At 36.7% G+C, this 21,553-nt stretch overlaps 4 protein-coding genes and 1 pseudogene across 6 annotated transcripts; 1 reads left to right on the top strand and 4 right to left on the bottom strand.

The window, feature by feature from the left end:
- Positions 1 to 69: 69 nt before the first annotated feature.
- LOC106401265 (RAF proto-oncogene serine/threonine-protein kinase) lies at positions 70 to 6,141 on the bottom strand. The gene is made up of 13 exons (XM_013841742.3): positions 5,562 to 6,141; positions 4,293 to 4,707; positions 3,558 to 4,209; positions 3,426 to 3,466; positions 3,266 to 3,334; positions 2,892 to 2,992; positions 2,714 to 2,792; positions 1,915 to 2,013; positions 1,659 to 1,727; positions 1,517 to 1,566; positions 1,344 to 1,425; positions 882 to 976; positions 70 to 742 (listed from the first exon to the last, which is right to left on the bottom strand). The coding sequence occupies exons 1-13, from the start codon at positions 5,930 to 5,932 to the stop codon at positions 613 to 615; spliced, it is 2,253 nt and encodes a 750-aa protein (XP_013697196.1). The 5' UTR covers positions 5,933 to 6,141; the 3' UTR covers positions 70 to 612.
- A 1,499-nt stretch (positions 6,142 to 7,640) lies between these two features.
- On the bottom strand, positions 7,641 to 14,730 carry LOC106399098 (annotated as a pseudogene).
- LOC125587356 (probable serine/threonine-protein kinase SIS8) lies at positions 7,902 to 9,586 on the bottom strand. The gene is made up of 8 exons (XM_048757623.1): positions 9,572 to 9,586; positions 9,275 to 9,373; positions 9,094 to 9,162; positions 8,934 to 9,001; positions 8,776 to 8,857; positions 8,463 to 8,557; positions 8,280 to 8,342; positions 7,902 to 7,956 (listed from the first exon to the last, which is right to left on the bottom strand). The coding sequence occupies exons 1-8, from the start codon at positions 9,584 to 9,586 to the stop codon at positions 7,902 to 7,904; spliced, it is 546 nt and encodes a 181-aa protein (XP_048613580.1).
- A 585-nt stretch (positions 14,731 to 15,315) lies between the features above and the next one.
- Positions 15,316 to 17,464, top strand: LOC106397480 (peptidyl-prolyl cis-trans isomerase CYP21-4). Of its 3 annotated transcripts, none has more exons than XM_048759397.1 (8): positions 15,316 to 15,476; positions 15,754 to 15,945; positions 16,025 to 16,064; positions 16,149 to 16,199; positions 16,375 to 16,460; positions 16,714 to 16,851; positions 16,952 to 17,102; positions 17,192 to 17,464. In XM_048759397.1, exons 2-8 carry the CDS (start codon positions 15,794 to 15,796, stop codon positions 17,276 to 17,278), a joined length of 705 nt encoding a protein of 234 aa, XP_048615354.1. In that variant the 5' UTR covers positions 15,316 to 15,476; positions 15,754 to 15,793; the 3' UTR covers positions 17,279 to 17,464. The 3 variants fall into 3 exon arrangements, with proteins under 3 accessions (XP_048615354.1, XP_048615355.1, XP_048615356.1); XM_048759398.1 differs by having other exon boundaries at positions 15,450 to 15,586; XM_048759399.1 differs by having other exon boundaries at positions 15,450 to 15,682.
- Positions 17,465 to 17,905: 441 nt separating this feature from the next.
- Positions 17,906 to 21,490, bottom strand: LOC106402016 (aldehyde dehydrogenase 22A1). The gene is made up of 14 exons (XM_013842647.2): positions 21,230 to 21,490; positions 21,084 to 21,127; positions 20,732 to 20,836; positions 20,502 to 20,629; positions 20,282 to 20,404; positions 20,032 to 20,185; positions 19,731 to 19,834; positions 19,580 to 19,658; positions 19,413 to 19,508; positions 19,165 to 19,302; positions 18,849 to 19,064; positions 18,580 to 18,771; positions 18,356 to 18,499; positions 17,906 to 18,268 (listed from the first exon to the last, which is right to left on the bottom strand). The coding sequence occupies exons 1-14, from the start codon at positions 21,339 to 21,341 to the stop codon at positions 18,113 to 18,115; spliced, it is 1,791 nt and encodes a 596-aa protein (XP_013698101.1). The 5' UTR covers positions 21,342 to 21,490; the 3' UTR covers positions 17,906 to 18,112.
- Between the last annotated feature and the right edge of the window lie 63 nt (positions 21,491 to 21,553).

Raw genomic sequence — 21,553 nt, 5'->3', positions numbered from 1 at the left:
ACCTCTCTTGAGCCTTTAGCTGTGCTAAGTGATTCACTGTTTGTTTGATTGGGCATTACTGTGTTTGTATGTAGAGAATAGGATAATTACATATATGATTATACAAAAATCTCCAATGATGTAGCATATTCTCTCATAACTATCCCTTTGTCCTCTATGTATAAACCATCAAATGGTTCTACCAATTGATAACATAGATATGTAATAGTGATAAGTGAATGTGCAAATAAACATGTTATATATGCAGTAAGTACTCTCTTGTACACCTACCCAACTAATTGTGAAGTCTTTGCAATCAACTTTCACATCAAATCCCTTTCACGTACTTCCTTTAAGCCTCCACCAATCATCACAATTGCACTACCCAAACTGAGCCTTTATGTTTCTTTTGGCAATTTTTGCAATGACCAGAAACACATCACTAAAACTGCACTTTAGACCAGTCCAAGAATTCCAGTGGCTGCCTCTGCTCATGAGTCTCCTCCACGTTGTAATTACAACCAACCATTATGTTGCTGCTCAAAAACAAACCAATTCTCTCTTCCTTTGTTTTCACGAACAGCTTTTAGTCTTAAAGCTTCACCTTGAGGAACAAAAGAGTACACTTTGTGTTTAGTTGTCATTAAGGGGCGAGTTGTCAAGTAAGGCAGCACGTTTAGCTTGGAACTGTATTGAATACTTCTTTTGCAGCTCTCTTAGCTTCTCCATCAGTTCTCGGAATGTAGGTCTCACCTTCGTATCGCTGCAGTGTTGGAGAAACAAAAAAAAAAAAAACAAACACATTTTAATGTTTAGCATTAGCTGTGAAATATGTAGAACATCAAAATCAAGGAGAACTGTAATAATAACTAAAGGTTATATTCTTCAATATGTTAATTTACCTGTGCCAACAGCTCTCCATTAATGCGATCCATAAGGGATCAATGTCCTTTGGAATTTCAAGCCTCTGGTTCATGAACCCCACAGCTCCGATCACCTGCACATTTTTCAAATAAGCATTTCTGCATTTATCATACTTTTCAAGTGCAGCGAGTCTGAAAATGGAAGTTTTCTGCAAGCAGAATAAGCATATGCCGTGGAACCATGAAATTAAATTCGTAGAGATGTTGCAAAAATATCCCACCTAAAATGGCCAAATCGTATACAGTAACAAATTTCACTGTATCTATTCTATACACATTACACTATAGTATAGCGTTTATGAATCTTACCTTCCTAATTTACAATTAATTTTGTATTGACGAGCAAAGGTTTACCCTGAAACTAATCTTTTGAAATTTCTATGACCAGTTGGCAATTGGAGACATTATCTTTTTGTTGTTCTATCTATAGAAACATAATACCTGCATAGAGTTGAGAGTTTCCCAAGGGATCTTCTCTGTGGCAAGTTCCCAGAGTACTACTCCAAAGCTGTAAATATCAGACCTGTATCAATGAATTAAGAAGCTTAGTTAGCATGAAGGCTAGAAGAACAAGTAATCAAGAGAACTTAACCAAACAGAAAACAAGAATATACTTCTCATCAGCAGACTCATTTCGAAGTACTTCTGGTGCCATCCATTGAGGCTGCAGAACAGGTAAAAAATGCATTCAAATATCGCTGTGAGAGGATGACTATAAATCAGGATTCAAATCGAATAGAGCCTAGGCTTAAGTACCGTTCCCTTCCCGGACTTGGAGGTTAAGTATGTTTCATGTTTGATACGCGAAAGTCCAAAGTCAGCTACCTGTTAGAGATGTCACTGTAAGTTGACTTTGTTTCCGGTTGCAGGTCTGAGTCTCACTTTTCCGATTCACTCACATAAACATAATTTTTTTCATCTAAATCTTTGTCTTTTTTGTGCACCACATCTAAATCTTTGTTTAAGAAAGCTAAATAATCATATTACGAAGATGGAAAGTTATTTATCTTACTTTAACGGTCCAGTTCTTGTCTACCAGTAGATTTGACGACTTCAGATCACGATGGATGATGGGTGGACTACAACTGTGAAGATAATTCATACCGCGAGCCTGTGTGAAGAATTATGAAATATGAGATGTACAAGAAGGATCACAAGACAAATACAAAGAAAGCTGCTCATCCTTAGTACAATAAAATCTCTATAAATTAATAATGTTGGGACTTTGAAATTTTATTAATTTATACAGATATTAATTTACAAAAGTTTTCTTATTTAGATTTTTTTTTATTTTAAATATGTTTATTTTTAAGATAAGAAAATATTTGATTTTAGTGTATAGACATTATTGTTATTTTTGAAATTTGACATTCATATTAATTTTATTATATTATTTGTTGTATATAATATATATTGCATAGAACTTAAATGTGGTTTTAAATATAATATTACTAAATCTCATCAAAAATATATTAAGTGGTAAGAAAATATAAACATAATTTCATTTTGAATATAAAACAAATAATATAATAATATGATTTTACTTATATAAAACATGTATACATATAAATTATTAATTTATAATTTTAATGGGACAATATATTTACATAGAATTTTCTAAAAAAATATTATCTTATCATTTTATCGATTTGTGTTAAATTTGGGACCGGTGAAATTTATTAATTTATAGAGATTATTAATTTGCCGAATATTAATTTATAGAGGTTCTACTGTAAATTCTTTAAGTGCAATCTTCAATGATCATAGAAATGGAAATATCAATGTCAAATGAACGTATAACTAATACTTACAATGTCCATTGCCATATTGATACGCCGCCTCCAATCCAGTTTTGACGTGTTCCTCTGCAGTAGACGGAAGAGACTTCCACTGCAAATAGTAAAATCGAATTATGAGGAGCTATGGCTTGAAGCGCCGAGAAGCACAAAGAAAGTGAGAGTAGTAAAACAATAAGAGATGAGACCAAACCGTGGAAGGAACTCCGACACTATACAGAGGCGTGGAGGTGAGGTGACAGCACCCATAAAGAGCAGTACATTAGGATGTCTAAGTCTTCTCATCAACGATACCTTCACAATATAACAAAAGCAGCAATGAAATAATTAAGAATCTGGAACTAGCTGGGGTTTTTGTTAGACACAGTTTGTAAGCCTGCTGGAACATTAGGGTGTCTAACTAAGTTTTCATAAATGAATTATCCTTCAGTGAGATGCAGTCTGTAAGGGCTTAGCACATTATATTGGTCTACTTGAAAAATCAATCTGCCTATTATGATATGAAAGACCGAGAGTCTTTTGCCAAAACAACACTCAGACCATTCCAGCGTTGACAACAGGTAATACCTCTTGTCTGAAAGATTGGATAATCTCTTTTGAATATTCTTGCTTGGAGAACACTTTTACAGCTACATCCTGTGGTGACATTATAAGCTTTCAATGTGACAGATATTTGAACTTGCATTTTTGTTTTTTATACAATGGGAGCCAGAAGCCAATTACTTACAGATCCAAACCAGAGACCGTGATAGACAGTTCCACATGAACCTGTAAAATAGAATAATGCGTTTGTTAGCAAAACAAATCACATAAAAGTAAGTCTGGGAAACGAGATAATCTGTTTAAGAGAATAAACGACCTTGTCCGATTTGTTCTCCAATTGTCAAATCATCCCATAAAATTTCATATTCCAGGCCCTCACTATCAGTATCAACCTTGTTCATTACACTATTGCTGGTACTTCCGTTGCTACTAGCGCTGCTTGTGTTGTTCGCATTTACAGAGGATGACCACAAACTACTGCCCTCACTATTCGTAGGCTTCTTACTCTCAAAGGCAAGGCTTTCAGACTTCAAACCAGACTTATCTTTCTCTTGATCACTTTGTACCCAAGGCCATACAGAATGAGTTGGCCTTCCCTTTGAATCTTCCTGCTCATTCCCTTTCCATGGCAATGAAACCCCTTTCTTTACCATCCACTCTTCAGCTTTTGAGGTGAGAACCTTATGGATTGCAGGCTTTTCATCACACCCGTCACTGGAATCTTTGAAGGGTTTCGAAGGTAACTTCTCATCGTTACATGTGAATACACCAAAAGGAGCCGGGATAAAATCACCTCTTGGTGCGGTGGAACCACTTGACGCTGCAGCATCGTCTCTGTGGTCAGAGAGAGTAGCACCGTAGACACCATGATCTGAATGATGACTATCACCACTGCCACCCTCAGAGGGTGTGGCACTACTGTCACCTGCTCGCATTTTCGACCTCACCTTGTCGCTCACCTTGGAGGCCTGCAATTTTAAAACTAGTCTAAATACGCAATAAAGGTGAGAACTGAGAATATGCAAACTGCCAAACCCACAACTGAACTAACCAAATTTGATATCTTTGATGATATAGCAGCTTGTATAGGCTGATCAGAGTCCAAACCAAGTTTAGAGGAAAAACTATTCCTTGCAGGATGAGAGCTCGTTTCACCTTCTTGCCCCTTTAACTTAGCCAAAGAGATTCTCGGGTTCATGTAATGTTCCGTTTTACTTGTGATACAAATGACCCCTATAAGAGTACCATCATCATCATAGAAGGGGGAGCACGTGGTGACAGCTGAGAATCTCTCCCCTGATTTGGTCTTGACAGGAAACTCGCCGGTCCAGCTCTCTCCACGGACACAACGCCGAGCAATATTCATTGCACAAGCAGCGTCTCGGTTATCTGCAAGAATATCAATTGGGTTCTCACCAAGTGCTTCTGCAGCAGAGTACCCGTAAAGCTTTTCCGCCATAGCGTTCCTACAACAATCACGACATCGAACTGGAATCTGAATACATAAAAGAGATTACAAGAAAATACTACAAATGAACAATGATGCATTAACCAAATCTACTCCTGGCCATATTATCCATAACCCAAACCAAACCAGAACCAAACAAAAAAAACCAAAATTGAAACTGGAGCATTTACTAAAAACTGGAACAGTTTCTATTTTTCTAAATCCAAAAACCGAATTCGAACTGGAATCTGAAACTATAAAAGATTACAAGAAAATACTACAAATGAACAATGATGCATGAATCAAATCTATTCCTGGCCATATTATCCATATCCAAAACAGACCAGAACCGAACCGAAAAAAACGAAACCGAAACCAGACCAAAATTTACAAAACCCTGAATAGTTTCTATTTTTCTAAATCCAAAAACCGAACCAAAAACCTAACGAATATCCAAATATTTTAAATATAAAAAGAATATTAATTATTTTAATTTTCATATATATAAATATCTAAAACCCCAAATTACCCGAAATTTTTTTTGTTTCTTTCTTTTAGTGTTTAATTCGGGTTTTGGGGGTTATTTCTTCTTCTTTTTTTGGCTTTAACCCTGAACCAAACTCAAACTATTTCTAATTTGGTTCTACTTCAGGTTTTATAAAAAAATATAAACCCAACCCGGACCCAACATTACTAGAAGCAATTCGAAAAATGTCTGGTACCTAAACGGAACCTGAACACCCCAACCCAGAATAATCTGAAATCCGAATAACCTGAACTGATCCTAGCCAAAAACCTGAATGCCCAGTGCTAATAATCAAATCCACCATCTAGCATCTAATCTGGATATTTCAAAAGATGGGAACTACATACCAAAAGATGATTCGCATATTGAGATCGTAAGCATGAACAGTCTGTGCCATGGACTGCAAAATATTCAAATACTGCTTATCCGTAAACTCCCCGGCCGATGCTCCTCCACCTCTCAGATTCATCGAACCTTGGAAACGGCTCTCCTTCCGCAGCGGCGAAGCGTTACGAAACGAGGCGGCGCCGCTCTTCCTCCGCAACTGAGCTCCGTCCCCGATGTTTCTCCTCGCAGGACGATGAGGCGAGACGGAATGCGATCGCTGCCTGACCTCAGTGGATACCTTGAGCCTCGACATCTCCTGCTTCAGATGCTCTTGGCTTTCCTCTAGCTCGAGTATCTTCTTCAGCAGCTCTTCCGCGGGTGGAGTCTCCATTTTCGATCGAATCTGAAGGGTAAGCGAGTTGAATCGGAGGTTGAAGAAGGTGTTAAGCAAGCATGGTGGATGAGATATTGAGTGTGTGTGTGTGTGTGTCTCTCTCTCGCTCCTGAAGCCAAAAGGTTTTTTTTTTCTCTCTCTAGAGAATAAAAATGGAATTGAAGAAAATGAGTGAAGCGAGAAGAAACGTGCTCTGCGGTCTTCAAGCGGTCAACATTAATGGAAACTTTCCTTTCTTATCTTGCTTCTTTTGGTTTACTTTTTCATTTATTTAATTTAATATTTACTACTTTTGCCTCAATTTTCCAGGTTTTAGCTTCTTCTTTTTTAAAATTGTTGTATTTAATTTGGAGAGATTATTGATTATATTAAGAAAATCTGAACTAGATTGTAAACATTTGACTCATTCTAAATTAAGTTTATTTATTTTCAGTGTTCCATATAAGCTATAGTTTTTTTTTTTCATTTTTTCATTTTTTCATATAAGCTATAGTTTTTTATAGGTGAGATTTTTGTTCTAAACTATATAAAAGGAAAACAACTATATAGTTTTTTTCAAAAAAAATCTAATAATAAGAAAATGGGCAGAGGTTGATCTGTTCCTAGTTTCTTGGGGGGGGGGGGTTCCTCAGTTTTTGTGATCAAAGATTGCGTACTATGTTGTCACTCTTAATTGTTGACAAAAAAAAAATGTAAGTCACTATAATTTATTGGTACTCGACAATTTTGCAGACAAAAACAAAAACTTCAATCACTTGAAAATTCACGTGATACGTAAGAAAGAAACTCGCGACTGTGATCCACAGTCAGAGCCGTGCTCACCTTATCAATTTTGGGGCATTGGCCCCAGATCCCCCTCACATTAGTGCATTTTGGGGTTTCCATATTCATAAATCATATAATATGATAAAAACTATAATTATTTCTTAATACTTTTCAATAATATGATCATTTATGCTTAGTTGTTGTGAATATTAATTTCATTATATATTTTTATTTTGAATATCGAAAACATTTTCCTGCATATAATTTGAGTTTGTATATTGTAACCAAAATATAACTTTTGCTATTAATTTTCATAAGATTATTTTTTCTTAAAAATAATTTTAAAATATAAAATAAAAAAATAATTTATTTTCTGGTTCGTATTAAAAAAAATTAATACGCATATTTGATATAAAATAAATTATTTTTGTCCTATGCCCCTAATAGCCTTCGCACGGCACTGTCCACGATCAGTGGAGCTTCTACTACGTTCTTCTTCTTTCTAATTTTTTAATTTATTTTTGGTATGAATGTTAAGATTATTGGTTTTTGAAACCTTTTATAGAAAAAAAAGAAAAGATTTTTAGTTTTCCATTATATGTGTTACGTGACAATCGGTTCGTGTATTAATGTTGCAATTCTGCTCCAGTTTTTTACAAACATATTTTCAAGTCGTAATTTTTTTTTTTTGTCACAGAGTCGCAATTCTTTTCTTAATAACTTTAAAAAGGTTCAATTTCAGAGTTATAGCAAAATACAGAGAGAAAAACATTAAAAATGATTAGATTTTTACAACATAACTGAAAATGGAAATGAAAATTAATTTGAACTCGCTAGTTTCTTGCTGATATCACATATGTTCTTCATTATAAATGCTAACTTGCTACGCCACATAGTTTTCGTTTAGCATTTGGATATTATAGGTTTAAAGTTACTGGTTTCTATAGAAAACTATAAGATTTAGATGGGGACTTTTGATGTAAATAACCAGAAAGTTATGTGAAATCACGACAAAACACAAAGATGATATACAGAAGAAATAACTATACATATATACACAAAAGCCTCATAATTAATAATATGATGAGAATAAGTAGTAGTGTACAAGATTCTCATGACTGCTCCAGTCTCTTCTGGAGTACGAGGTTGTTGGCTTTAGAGTGTGTGTACGTCTCTACTTTTACTGCGTATTCCATGTGCTTCACACTGACAACACACTGAACTTCTGAAGCACTCTTCTGTCTCTTCTCTCCATCCTACAAGATCCAACTAAGATGTTAGAAAAATAATCCCATTAAGAGAATGTTCTTGTTTCTTCTGCTCAAGATGTCAGAGCGCAGAGTCGGTCTCACTAGCTAATAGTACTCAACATCTGTGTCAGGACATGAAAAGATGAGCAAAGATATGAAACCTCAATGAATTTCGTAGAGGCGACAAGGAAGACTACGTTTGAACTTCTCGAACTAAGGCCAATTCTCTATATTCCTTTCTTTTATGAACAGACTCTTTGCCTTGAAGCGGTGCGTTTAGGAACTAAGAGCTGTTTTGTTTTAGCTGTCCTCGGAACTGTATTGTATACTTTCTTTGCATGTCTTTTAGTTCCTCCATCAGTTCTTGGAATGTGGGTCTCAGCTTCGTATCGCTGCAATGTTGGACAGACCAAAATAAAATCACAGATCATTAACGTCAGCATTATCTAACACATCTAATTGAAGGTTATATTCTTCTAGCCAGAAATCATGCGGAATTCTCCATGTCTCACCTGTGCCAACAGCTCTGTATTAAAGAGATCCAACGAGGATCAATGTCCTTTGGAATCTCCAGCCTCTGGTTCATGAACCCCACAGCTCCTATCACCTGCACATATGCAAACAAGTATCTCTTCATATTTGATTTGTTGTATGCGCATAGACTTATTACAGCAAAGTATAATGGTTTATGACATGCCTAGTGTGTACAACTTATTTATAGACTTCCAAGAGTGGTTTACACTGAGACTGATCTTTTCACAATAAAGATTAATGTTATATTACCTAAATATGTGGTTGAGACACTTTCTTTCCATCGTTACATACCTGCATGGAGTTGAGAGTTTCCCATGGGATCTTCCCTGTGGCAAGCTCCCAGAGTACTACTCCAAAGCTATAAATATCAGACCTGTATCAATGAATTAACAAGAGCTAGTTAGCATTGAAGGCTAGAATAACATGTAATCAAGAGAACTTAACCAAACAAGAACACAAGAATATACTTCTCATCGGCAGACTCATTTAGAAGAACTTCTGGTGCCATCCATTGAGGCTATAGAACATGTAAAAAGTCAATCAAATGTCATCGTGAGAGGTTGGCTAGTGAATCAAGATTCAAATCGAAAAGAGACTAGGTTTAAGTACCGTTCCCTTCCCGGACTTGGAAGTTAGGTATGTTTCATGTTTGATACGCGAAAGACCAAAGTCAGCTACCTGTTAGAGATGTCACTATAAGTTGAAGATGTTTTCTAGTTGCAGTTTGGAGATTTGGAGTCTCACTTTTCAAGTTCATTTACATAAATGATATAAGTTTTTTTCATATCACCTTAACAGTCCAGTTCTTGTCTACCAGCAGATTTGACGACTTGAGATCACAATGGACGATGGGTGGACTACAGCAGTGAAGATAGTTCATACCGCGAGCCTGTGTGAATAATCATGTCATGTGCTGTATGAGATGTAAGTTGACTAAGTCATAGAGAATGCAAAAGGACTATGAAACAAATACAAAGAACCAATCATGTAGAAACAATAAAAAAGAAAAGGATCATGCTCTATATGCGATTCTCAATGACCATAGAAATGTGGAAAGATGTCTAATGAACGTATAACTAGTACTCACAATGTCCAAGGACATATTAATACGCCGCCTCCAGTCCAGTTTTGATGCGCTCCTTCGTAGTAGAAGGAAGAGACTTCCACTGCAAATAGTAAATCGAATTACAAGGAGAATGGATCAGAGCTATGGCTTGAAGGGCCAAGAAGCACAAAGAAAGTGAGATGTAGTAACTAAGAGATGAGACCGAACCGTGGAAGGAGCTCTGATACTATACAGAGGCGCGGAGGTGAAGTCACAGCTCCCATAAACAGCAGTACATTAGGATGTCTAAGTCTTCTCATCAGCGACACCTTCATAGAAAAACAAGTCCAATATTAATAACTTAGAACTTTTAAATGTTAGTTAACTACGCTCAGAGCAATCATTATGGACGACCCCACGGATTTAAAAACAATACCTCTTGTCTAAAAGATTGCATAACCTCTTTTGAATATTCTTGTTTGGAGAACACTTTTACAGCTACATCCTGCAGTGATCAACAAGACTGATCTATGAAAGCGTGAATAGATCAACAAATGCATATTCTGAAATATCAACAGGAGCCAAAAAACATACAGATCCAAACCAGAGACCGTGATAGACAGTTCCGCATGAACCTATAAAATGAGTAAAATATATGATGTTATAAAGAATGGATTTGCATGTCAAAATAAGATAATATGTTTAAGAGAATAAATTACCTCTTCCGATATCTTCTCCGATGGTCAAATCATCCCATAGAATTTCATATTCCAGGCATTCACTATCAGTATCACCATTATTGCTCATACCACTGCTGCTGGCATTTCCACAGGTACTAGTGCTGTTCGCGTTTACAGAGGAAGACCACATACTAGAAGCCTCGTTGTTGTCTTGCTTACTACTATCAGAGGAATCGCTTCCAGAGTTAACATCACAAAATGGACTAATCTGGTTAGACTTATCTTTCCCTTGTTCATTCTGTAACCAAGGCCATCCAGAATCACCTGCCCTTCCTTTTGAAACTTCATGCTCAGCCTTTGAGGTGAGAATCTTAGGGGCTGCAGCATTTCCATCACTCTCATCACATGAGAATACACCAAAAGGAGGGTAGATGAGATCCCCTCTTTGTATGCTAACACCACTTGATGATGCATTGTCACTGTTGTGAGAGAGAGTAGCACCGCAGACCCCTTCAGAGAGTGTGGCACCACTGTCACCTACTCGCATTTTCAACTTGACCTTGTTGCTCACCTTGGATGCCTGAAAGTTCAACACCAGTCATCAAAACGTGCAACATCATAATAAAAGGTGAGAGAGAATGGTACTGTTATGAACGAAAGCGAACTAACTTTAAAAAAAATTAAGAACCTTAAGAAAAAAAACGAATTCAGACAAATTCACATTTAGTATTTGTATATTGATCATGTGAATGAATAAATTTACAATCGAGACTCATATTTATAGTAGCCTTTTTCTTAAGAAAAACATCCTTATTTTTTTACAAAAATAATTTTTCTATGTTCAGTGATTTGACTGTTGAATTTTTTTTTCTGGTGCACAGAAATCTAAGACATTACCAAAATTAACGGGCACTAACCAAAAATGATATCTTTGATGCTATAACAGTTTGTATTGGCTGATGAGAGTCAAGGCCAGCTCCTTTGGTTCCAAAACCAAGTCTAGATGCAAAACCATTCCTTCCAGCGCTAAAGTTCGTTTCACTTTCTTTTGCGTGTATTGTAGCCAAAGGGACTCTCGGGTGCAGATAAGGTTCAGTGTTACCTGTGATAGAAACGATACCAACCAGAGAACCGTCATCATCGTAGAAGGGAGAACACGTACAGACAGCTAAAATTCTCTCCCCTGATTTGCTCTTCAGAGGAAACTCGCCGGTCCAGCTCTCTCCACTGACACAACGTTGAGCAACACCCATAGCAAAAGGAGCATCTCGTTCTTCCACCATTACATCAACTGGGTTCTTCCCAACTACTTCTTCAGCTGTGTACCCATAAATCTTTTCAGACATGGCATTCCTGTAACAAATCATGTTAGTATAGGTTTCCAAAATTATGGAATTTGTCTAATTAAAAAAATATTTTAAAAATGTTTATAGCCTCCAAAATTTTAGATTCTGATGGATAATAAGATACCAAGATGGAACTTCTTACCAAAAGATTATTTGCATATTTAGATCGAAGACATGAACAGATTGTGAAATCGACTGCAGGATATTAAAGTACTGTCTATTTGTGAACTTTCCAGCCGATGACCATCTTCCTATTCCACCTACTCCATCTCTCAAGTTGATTGAATCTTGGATACGTTTCTGCTTCTGAAACGCGGCGGGGACGCTCTTCCTCCTCGCTGGAGCTCCCTCGCCGATGTTTCTCCTCTCAGGCCGATACGGCGACACAGAATGCGATTGTTGAGTAAGCTCCGTAGATACCTTGAGCCTAGACATCTCCTGCTTTAGATGCTCGTGGCTTTGCTCTAGCTCTAGCAACTTCTTCAGAAGCTCATTAGGAGGTGGTTTCTCCATTGCGCTCGAGAAAACGGAACACAAAAGCAAGTTGAGTAAGAACTTGAACAAGGAGTACTCAAACAACGGTTGAAAGTCTTCTTGTCCGTGAGTATTGAGATTGATCACTGCCTTTCTCTTTCATTAAGGAAACGTTACGCGAAACCTTTTAATGTCACAAAAGCACTCGACAGGGATGAAAACGTATCTTCACTTACACTCAATGAAGGAGTGTAAGAAGAGGAGGAGGTTGGTCGGAGTCTATACTTCTATCTGGATTGAAACTCGACGATTTGTTGGTTACGCAGAAAACCCCAAAACTGCAATCAGTTGACAGTATCATGATACGTAAGAAAAAGAAGATAGAGACCATAGACTGTTTCCATAACCTTCTTTTTTAGATTTTTTGGTCTGTATATTACAAAGATAACCTTCTGTAGTAGAGACTATATTAATAATATGTACGTATACGCAGTGGCGGAGCCATGATAATTGTATAGTGGAGGCAATGTAATATAATTTTGAAATATACTATTACTTATTGTAAAATAAATGATGTGCAGGTCTGGATTATGGGGGACAAAATCAAATTAATCTTTAAACTAGTGGGGGCATATATTGAAGAAATACAACCAATTTTCTGAGACTTTAACTAAAATATTCAGCAAAATAATATAAAATTCACAAATAAACTGGGGGCACGTGAACCCCTTATGCATAACATAAATAATGGGGGCAAGATCAATTTAATCTTTAACTGGTGGGGAATAATGAAGAAAATACAACCAATTTTCTAAGACATTATTAACTAAATATATAATCAGCCAAATAATTTTAAATTCACAAATGAACAGGGGGCACGTGAACCCCTTATGCACAACATAGCTCCGCCCCTGCGTACACGAATGTAAAGTAAACGTGCATAGTATCTTAGATGTACGTGGACGATAATGCGTGAACACAATAAAATTCACAAATGAACTGGGGGACGTGAACCCCTTCTGCATAACATAGCTCCGCCTCCGCCTCCGCCCCTGCGTACACGAATGTAAAGTAACTGTGCATAGTATCTTAAATGCAGTACGTGGACGTTAGTGCGTAAACTCTTATCAGAGTGTCAATATTTACGTGGACGATGAGTGCTATCTTGGCAAATTACAATTGGTCTTGCCGCCTCACCGCTTCATTTTAACTACAATATTGCATTCGTTATCTTAGACTAATAATGTATGTATGTTTGTCGGCCAAAATATCGGCAACGTACGTAACTAACTCACATTTTACAATTGAAATCGTATATTTTCCCTCTTCTCTAGCACGTATCACATGTTCTTCATTTAATAACGTGGCGTGGCTTCCGTTTAGTATGTGGAAGATACTAATTCAACTTTTTGGTTTCTTAAGAAAACTACAAAAATTATCAAAGACTTACCGTTAAAAAACGCCAGAAGGAAGCTTTTTTTTTTCCTTTTAAGACACCAATTCAAGTTTAACAAAAGCTTTTATTCATCTAGTGTTGGTTTTCTTTACAACCAATATCTAAGAAATATTGAACACCCCAATTTTCAAAAACTATTCCAAGTTAAAATAATTACGGTTTACCGATGGTCAGCGAACGCAAAACCATCAACAAAAGTGGCTTTTTGTTTGACAAAAGTCAGAAAACCGAATTGACTCTGACCTAGTTTTCAAGTGATTTTGCATTTTCATTCTTTATTTAATGTCTGGCTAGACTAGAAGATTTGTCTTCGGTGTTTGGCTTGGACGAGATCTCAACATAGGTTGATGGAAGCTCTCCGAAGTTTGGTGATATGGCTAAGATGGTGCACACCGTGAAGATCGTGAGGTTTGGTCCCGGCTGAGCCGGTGGTTCCCTGTGTCGGCGACGATCTGCATGTCGGTGAAGACGAGGGGTTTGGTCTTCAAACACGTGGATCTCGTTTACCGTGATTTGAACACGTGGAAAAAATGATGTGTTCCGCTTTAGTGTGAGTGGTTTGGTTTATGGGCCGTTGTTAGGCCTTATAATGTTGTTGCCGTGTTAGGTTTTTAGTCTGGGCTTGAATGCCTCTTGTAATAGGTTTGTAAGGTTTAATTATATAATAAATAAAATTCTAGATGGAAAAAAAAAAAAAAAAAAAAAGAAGATTTGACTTTGACCATATACTTATGTTTTAAGATTTGAAATCAAATAAAATTGTAGCCAATAATCTAAACGGATATGTGTCTGAATTAGAGTGTCTGTCAATCATGATAACTAGAATTGGTTATAGACAGACATATACAAAGTGGAATATTAGTTTATGCCTCCAAATTTTAAGATAATTTTTATAGCAGAATCTCTCAAATTTGTTTTTAAAAAATCATTTTATTGAAATCTTTAGTAAATTATATATAATCTTCGCAAATATTAGGATCGGCCTTGTGACTAGGACTGGGCACAGATCGAATATCCAGATTTTTAGAGGTATTTGTGATTTGCTTCGTATATTACGAATATCAAAAATTTTGATTTGCTTTACTTCGGAAAAATATAGATATACGAAATATCCGGACAATTTGTAGATATTTGCAGATATTTACGAATACTTACGGATATATCATTTTGTTTTAGTTAATACAAATAATCTAAAAAATGAGATAACTTTGTTCTTCCACATATTTTTACATGATATATAAAATAATAAATAAAAGAAGCAATGAAACTATATGTTTTTTAATTTTAAAATTAGTTATAAGAAAGACAAACATAAGAAAAAGTTATAAATATCATAAAAAACTTCTTCATTTTTTTTTCATTTTAATACTTTTATAACTAATAATGTGAATATAATTTATTAAATCATATGTTAAAATAACAATTATATAAACTCATACATTTAAAACTCTACATTTAATCAATATATATATATATATGTACTTATATAACTGTCAGAACGGAGCGGATATCCCGTTCTTAAAATTTTAGTATTTGTGATTTGTTTCGTTTTTAAGATATATCGATTTTTAGTATTTGTTTTGCTCTAAAACTTTACCAACATCCGAATTTTTCGGATCGAGTCGAAGCAAATAACAGATCGAATCAAATTAAACGGATAAAATGTCCGGTCCTACTTGTGATAACCACAACAATAGAGTAATTTCATGTTACAAGGTTGATGATGTATGAGAACCGGTTTACCTTTGATGAAAAACCAGACTAATTATTGATTTAAAAAAAAAAAAAATTGGAAGAAAAGAAAATTAGAGAGTAATAATTTTCGTCGAGTTCTGGTGAGCTGTAAATCACAGCCGTCGGATTAACAAACGGCTCATCTGAAGCGTCTCTGCAAAAAATAATATTCAAAAGCAGTTTTCCGATCGACGATAAAAAACACGACCAATCTTCGCACGGTTCCTGTCGTAACGCTCTTTCCTTTTGTTTTCTAGGTGCGTCTTTTTTTTAATATGATCTGTTTGGGACATGAGAGCATCCGTTACTCGAAATTTGATTATATACTTTTTGTTTGATTTGATTGAGAATTGGAAAAATAAAAAAAGTAAGTGGATCTGATGTATAGGAAGTTACTGGTTGAAGCTATTGACCAGAGATGAACTCTTTTGTGGTGTTTTCACATGTGTTGATTTGATTATATGTTAGATTCTGAATCAAGTCAATACCTAGTATGATTAAAGTAGTTAATAAAGGATGATTTGTGGTTTGCAGAGAACAAGTTTTATCTGCTGTGAGATATAAAGGTTGGCAAATGGCGAGGATAAAACCTCAGGCTCTGCTTAATCAAAGCAAGAAGAAGAAGGGTCCTAGTCGCATAAGTATTTCTACGATTGTCGTGTGTAATCTCGTAGTTGCTGTAGTTGTACTCTCCTTGGTCACTACTTATCGTCATTGGTCCCAGAGGTTTTGTTTCTTTATTTCTTTCCATCTTTATTCTTTATCTTAGAACTTTCTATCTGTTAACGTTTAGTTTATCTCTCAGGTCAAGAAACACACTTGAAACCCAGAGTCAAAGATTTGAGGTACTGTTTTTGAGATGTCTTTTTTTTCTTTCTCAGTGATCGTGTTTTGATTCTGATTAACTTACTTTGTGTGTTGTGTTTCAGGACACAAATGCTGTATCACAACAAAAGAATTACGATCTTCCTGGTTATGCCGTAAGTGAATCTAATCTCCATGTTTACTTGCTTGAGTTTCTTCTTTTATTCTTATTTCTCTCACCTTGGTGATGTGCTTAGGCGTATTCTAAAAAGTAATATATCATCGGTCTTATCTCCTGGATATTCATTCTTAATGATATATCTTTGATTCCTATCTTCTTATCTCATGTAGGATATAAGCACATCAAAAGGTCTCATAACTGTGGAACTCTTTAAAGATGCTTCCCCTGAAGCTGTCGACAAGTTTCTAGATCTATGGTTAGTATATCATAATTCTCTTATTCTCTTTCAAGTAAAATAGAAAGGGAAAGTATATGAATTTTAGTAAGCTAAGTTATCAGTTGTTCTTAAGTAGGAAGATTAGTTCCAGTTTTTTCGTTAATTATTTTTGAACCTTTTAAGTCCTATCATACTCTTATTTGGAACGTTAAACACACACAAAAGAGAAAGATGCTGAATCACTATGCTATCTTTGGTAGAAGTAATAATACATTTCGAGTATTTGTTGCAGTCAGAAGGATCACTTTAAGGGAATGCCGTTTCATCGGGTTATAAAAAACTACTTGGTGCAAGCTGGTCACTCCTCCAGTTCTATACCTATAGAAGAATGGACAGCTAAAGGAAAGCTCCGTGGTCGCCTTGACACAAGGTAATTTTTCTTTCTCTGCCTTTGCTTTTAAGAGCTAAAAAAACTTCATAGTCTTTCTTTAGTCTAAAAATCAAAACCAAACCATTGTGTTGTTACTCAGCCCAAAACATGAGGCGTTCATGTTGGGGACACCCAAAAACAAAGGGAACAACAAGGACTTCGAGCTTCTGATCACAACGGCGCCAATCCCGGATCTGAATGATCAGCTTATAGTGTTTGGAAGAGTTCTCAAGGGAGAGGATGTAGTACAGGTTTGATCCACAACAAAAACATACTTATTTGTTCAGCTTTTATGGTTTGGTTCATGTGTTTAACTGTTAAAGTCATGTTATTATTACAGGAGATTGAGGAAGTGGATACAGATGAGCATTTCCAGCCAAAATCTCAGATAGGGATCATTAGCATTGTACTGAAACGAGAATTATGAAAATGAGAGGCTCACGCCAAATCTTTTCTTCATACTCACTGTTTGTCTAAACCTTTTTATTTTTATTTTTTATTTACTGATTATTTCCTGCTGTTTTGTAATTTTAATTGAACTTTATCGAGGAAATAGCATCTTTGTTCAAGTTAACATAATTGGTTGTTTTTGAATGGATAGTCTTCTTGATAACCAGATTGTCTTCAACCAATCGAAAGTGACAAGTTATAACCAACAGATCATTACACATCTGCCATGTAACTAAATGAAAAAAATGACTTTAACTAGTTATTTTGTTCCCTTATTAACATGATTGATCTATTCTAAAGATGCCTTTCTCTAAGCTCTCATTAATCCTTATAACTTACTACTAGAATAGGTTAAAGACTCATGACCAAGCCCACTTACTCTAACCCGTTAGTCTCTAGAATTGGGCCTTCGTTTCAGTGCCCTGGGCCCTTGGGGTACGGTTTAGATAAATCGAAATATCAAACCAAACAACACAGTAAATCCCAGTCCGGTTCTACGTTTCCCTCTCAGTTGTGTTAATTTATATTGTCGACAATCTCTACAAGGTTCTATATCTTAATACCTACCAAACTGCAAAACATCAAATATCCTGGAGACATGAGAGATTTGAATAGACCAACTATATTATATAAGAAAACGCAAATGTGGATTTCAAGTATCCCACAACTACAAGTCATAAATCGCCATTCCGAGGAAAAACGAGTCTCTCTGAGGCTTATGTTGTTGTAAACCTAAAAGGCTCACTAATAACCAAAATTAGCAACTCAGCTGATGCATGGAAATGGTAAAAAGTTATTCGTCACCGGGTCTTTAGTGGCTCTTTCTAGTTCTGCTCACGTGAGAGCTCTGATCGGTAAGGAACTTGAGGACATCGATTAGGGATCTAAGCCGGTCCCATATGTTGAGTCCATAGAGGGTTTCAACTAGTGCCTCCTGGAATTCAAATGCGTTTTCTGCTACCGGGTACTGTGATTTTGACCATAATGAGTATTAGTAACGGATGCAAAAACTATCGAAGCTTGGATTAATGTTGTTGTTTAAGGAAGAACTTGCCTGAATAGGTTTTGGAATCTTGGTTTTGATGAGTGGCCAAAACCTATCCTCGACCACTGATTTCACAAGGCAGCAAGCTCTTAAACCTTCTATGCCAGCAAACCGTCCAAACCCGCTATCCTTTACACCTCCGAACGGGAGAGACTGCAAAATTAAAAGAGGAAAAAGTCTTAATCAAGGAAATGAAAGTTGAAATCCCCTCGACTATAGCCAGAGATGAGTACCTGGCACATGTAGTTTGATGCAAAGTCATTGATTGCAGCGACGCCGCACTGGATTTGAGAAGCAATTTGTTTGGCTCGACGCTGGCTTCCAGAAAAAACGGCACAGCCGAGCGCATAACGTGAATCATTCGCCAGCTTTATGACCTCTTCATCGGTGCTGAATTGCATGATTGGCATTATTGGTCCAAAGGCCTGATGCATCACCAACATGAAGCAACATAAACAAGAAGTCTTCACGAGCAAATGAAAGTAAGTGTAAGGTTACGTACCTCTTCTTTCATTATCTTCATGGTGTGGTTTACATTGATAAGAACAGTTGGAGGGAAATACTGATCGACTGCATCCTCGCCAAGATGACCAAAGCTTCCGCGAACGGCAATTTCTGCTCCTTTGTCTAAGGCGTCATTTACTAGGCTCTGTAGGGTTTCAGAGTGCTCTTGCAAACATATAGCACCCATGTCGTACCTCCCAGTTAGAGGAGGACCCTGATGTAAAACAAAGATTTTAATAAGATAAAAGGAGAAAATTTGAGAAAGAGAAGACTAACGTTGCTGGAACCAAGAAAACAGAGAACAATGCACTTACAGCAGAAACGGACTTCACAATCTTGGTAACTTGGGTAATGAATGCAGTATATATGTCTTTGTGAACATAAAATCTTTCAGCACCCGCACAGTTTTGCCCGCTGGACTGAAGAGTGCCCCTTACAGCCACTTGTGCAACCTACATTGTACAATGGAAGTGGTAAGTTTTATCGAATGATAACCCTCCTTTTCCAAGAATAAACAATAAGGACTCAGAAGAAAGCATGATGATACAGAAAGAAGAGTTACATGGGAGACATCTGCATCTTCACATATGATAAATGCATCTTTTCCACCAAGCTCAAGAGTGACGGGTGTCAATGTCTCAGCCGCATTTCTCATTATCTGCAACATACTGAATTATTACAGCTCATAGTAAATGGATGAGAATGAAGAAGAATGTATGTAGACTGCACCATCTTGCCAACAGCTGTAGATCCAACAAATATCATTTTATCAACAGATGAGACAAGTGCTTCTCCGGTCTCCGCAAACCTGAAACGAATGTGTTATTTTGAGGAAAACAAATTAACAACAGAATGCTAAGGAGAGTTAAAATACACAGACCCTGTTATCACATCGACTAGGTTTTCAGGTGCTCCAACAGCAGCTAAAGCTGCTTGAATAATGCGGAAGTAAAAGCATCCCGACCAGCTAGCGTGTTCAGAAACCTGCAGAAAAGGTTTTCAAGATATCATAAATGCATACAAAGCCATGATGAAGTCTAATCAACTTTCTCTCAATGGTTGCACTACCCAGGATGTCGACATCATATTAACAGTAACATGTAAGCCAATTGAGATTTGATGAATGGCATTGTCTTCGCGAAGATAACGTAAAAAAGGGTCAGGGAATTATAGTGATATACCTTAATAACAATGCCATTCCCTGAGAAGACTGCAGCCAGCATAGGGTTGAAGATATTGTGGAACGGATAATTCCATGGGACTATAGCTCCAATGACACCAAGGGGATGGAACTCTACTCTTGATACTTTATGAAGCATAGCTCTTCCTGAAGACCTGCCATACAAATAGATTTAAATTGACATCATAGTTATGCAAGATCAAAGGAGAACTGTAAGTAAAACTGATATTTTTTTTTTTTAATGGAAATACCGATGTTCAGGCTTTAACCATCGTTCCCCCTCCGAAAGAAGCCAAGTGATTTTCTCACAGGTAGTCATTATCTCGCCCAAGGACGCATCAACCATAGTCTTTCCAGTATCACGCGACGAGACTCTAAACAAACACGACACTATCTTAGCATCAATCGGGTGAAAAATATATAGATGTATAACAAACCAAACCACTCAGTAGCAGAGAAATGAATCCTTACTCGCATATAAGCTCCTGGTGTTCGATAATGTACTTGAGAAGAATCCGCAAGAACTGCCTTCTCACCTTGAAGCTACTTTGAGCCCATGTTTTCTGAGCCTTCCTAGACAGTGCCACTCTCTCCTTAACCTGAAACAAAAGAAAGTATCAATCCTATCTCAGGATAATGTGGATCGCCTTAAAGAGAAACCTTTTGAGTAATATAGCTACATTTCTCTTGAAGCAACTAACCTCGGAAGTAGAGAGAGCAGGGAAATATCCAAGATACTTCATCGTGGCAGGTTCATAGCACTGAACTTTTTTGTCAGACTGTTGGCTCCGTCCTCTTGGAGGAATCTAAAAGATCAATCAAGTCACAGAGAAACTCTTATCCAGTGTGCTAATCAAATTCATCAATTAATTAACTATCATAATATAACAGCCTCTTGGATTTACAAATATGGAAACAAAAGTTTATTTCATAATACAGAAATGGAATCTACATTAACATTCCGATATCAGGAAAATATACAAAGTTCAACAGCTTAAATCTCTTATCACTCAACGATGAAAATGACAAGTGATGCGAATGAAGATTACTCACGTAGATGAAGCTGTTCTCCTCCGTTTCTTTTCCATGAGCCAACACTGTTTTAAAAAAAAAAATCGATTACGAAAATTAATAAATCAAACATCGATAAGCAAAGGAACACGCAGAGCCATAAACGGAAAGTATAGAGGAAGAGTTACCGTCGGATGCGTCTACGTCAATGGAAGGAACGTTGGGAGGAATGAGCATGAGAAGGAATCTGCAGATCCCGTAAGCGAAGGCGAGAACGATCAGCGGCCACCAGAACGCCATTTCCTCTTCAGAGATTCTTCAATCAAGAGAGCTTGGAGAAGACGACGCCGACGAAGGATGAATCTCTCGGCGTCTCCGTCAAATCGGATGGGATTTAATATTCTCAGCTTTGAATCGCTTTTTTGTTTTGTTTCGAGTCCACTGGAACTGTGAGAATGGCACGTTGGTAATACTTGGCAACTTCAGGGGTAATCTCAGAGAGAAGGGATGGA

This window comes from Brassica napus, chromosome C5, assembly GCF_020379485.1.
Source record: "Brassica napus cultivar Da-Ae chromosome C5, Da-Ae, whole genome shotgun sequence".
Classification (NCBI taxonomy): domain Eukaryota; kingdom Viridiplantae; phylum Streptophyta; class Magnoliopsida; order Brassicales; family Brassicaceae; genus Brassica; species Brassica napus.
The sequence above is the reverse complement of the archived record's forward strand: the minus strand, read 5'-3'. Positions and strand labels throughout refer to the sequence as shown.

Excerpts from the sequence above, each read along its gene's own strand:
- LOC106402016 (XM_013842647.2), bottom strand. The coding sequence starts at position 21,341 with ATGGCGTTCTGGTGGCCGCTGATCGTTCTCGCCTTCGCTTACGGGATC. Across the intron at positions 20,837-21,083 it reads AGGAGAACAGCTTCATCTAC|ATTCCTCCAAGAGGACGGAG; the intron begins GTGAGTAATCTT and ends TTGATCTTTTAG. Across the intron at positions 18,269-18,355 it reads AGATTCCAAAACCTATTCAG|TACCCGGTAGCAGAAAACGC; the intron begins GCAAGTTCTTCC and ends TCAAAATCACAG.
- LOC106397480 (XM_048759397.1), top strand. The coding sequence starts at position 15,794 with ATGGCGAGGATAAAACCTCAGGCTCTGCTTAATCAAAGCAAGAAGAAG. Across the intron at positions 16,065-16,148 it reads CCCAGAGTCAAAGATTTGAG|GACACAAATGCTGTATCACA; the intron begins GTACTGTTTTTG and ends GTTGTGTTTCAG. Across the intron at positions 16,200-16,374 it reads ACGATCTTCCTGGTTATGCC|GATATAAGCACATCAAAAGG; the intron begins GTAAGTGAATCT and ends TATCTCATGTAG.
- LOC125587356 (XM_048757623.1), bottom strand. Across the intron at positions 9,002-9,093 it reads CCAAGTCCGGGAAGGGAACG|CCTCAATGGATGGCACCAGA; the intron begins GTACTTAAACCT and ends CATGTTCTATAG. Across the intron at positions 7,957-8,279 it reads CTAAAAGACATGCAAAGAAA|GATGGAGAGAAGAGACAGAA; the intron begins GTATACAATACA and ends TGGATCTTGTAG.
- LOC106401265 (XM_013841742.3), bottom strand. The coding sequence starts at position 5,932 with ATGGAGACTCCACCCGCGGAAGAGCTGCTGAAGAAGATACTCGAGCTA. Across the intron at positions 1,728-1,914 it reads ACAAGAACTGGACCGTTAAA|GTAGCTGACTTTGGACTTTC; the intron begins GTAAGATAAATA and ends CATCTCTAACAG. Across the intron at positions 743-881 it reads ATGGAGAGCTGTTGGCACAG|CGATACGAAGGTGAGACCTA; the intron begins GTAAATTAACAT and ends CCAACACTGCAG.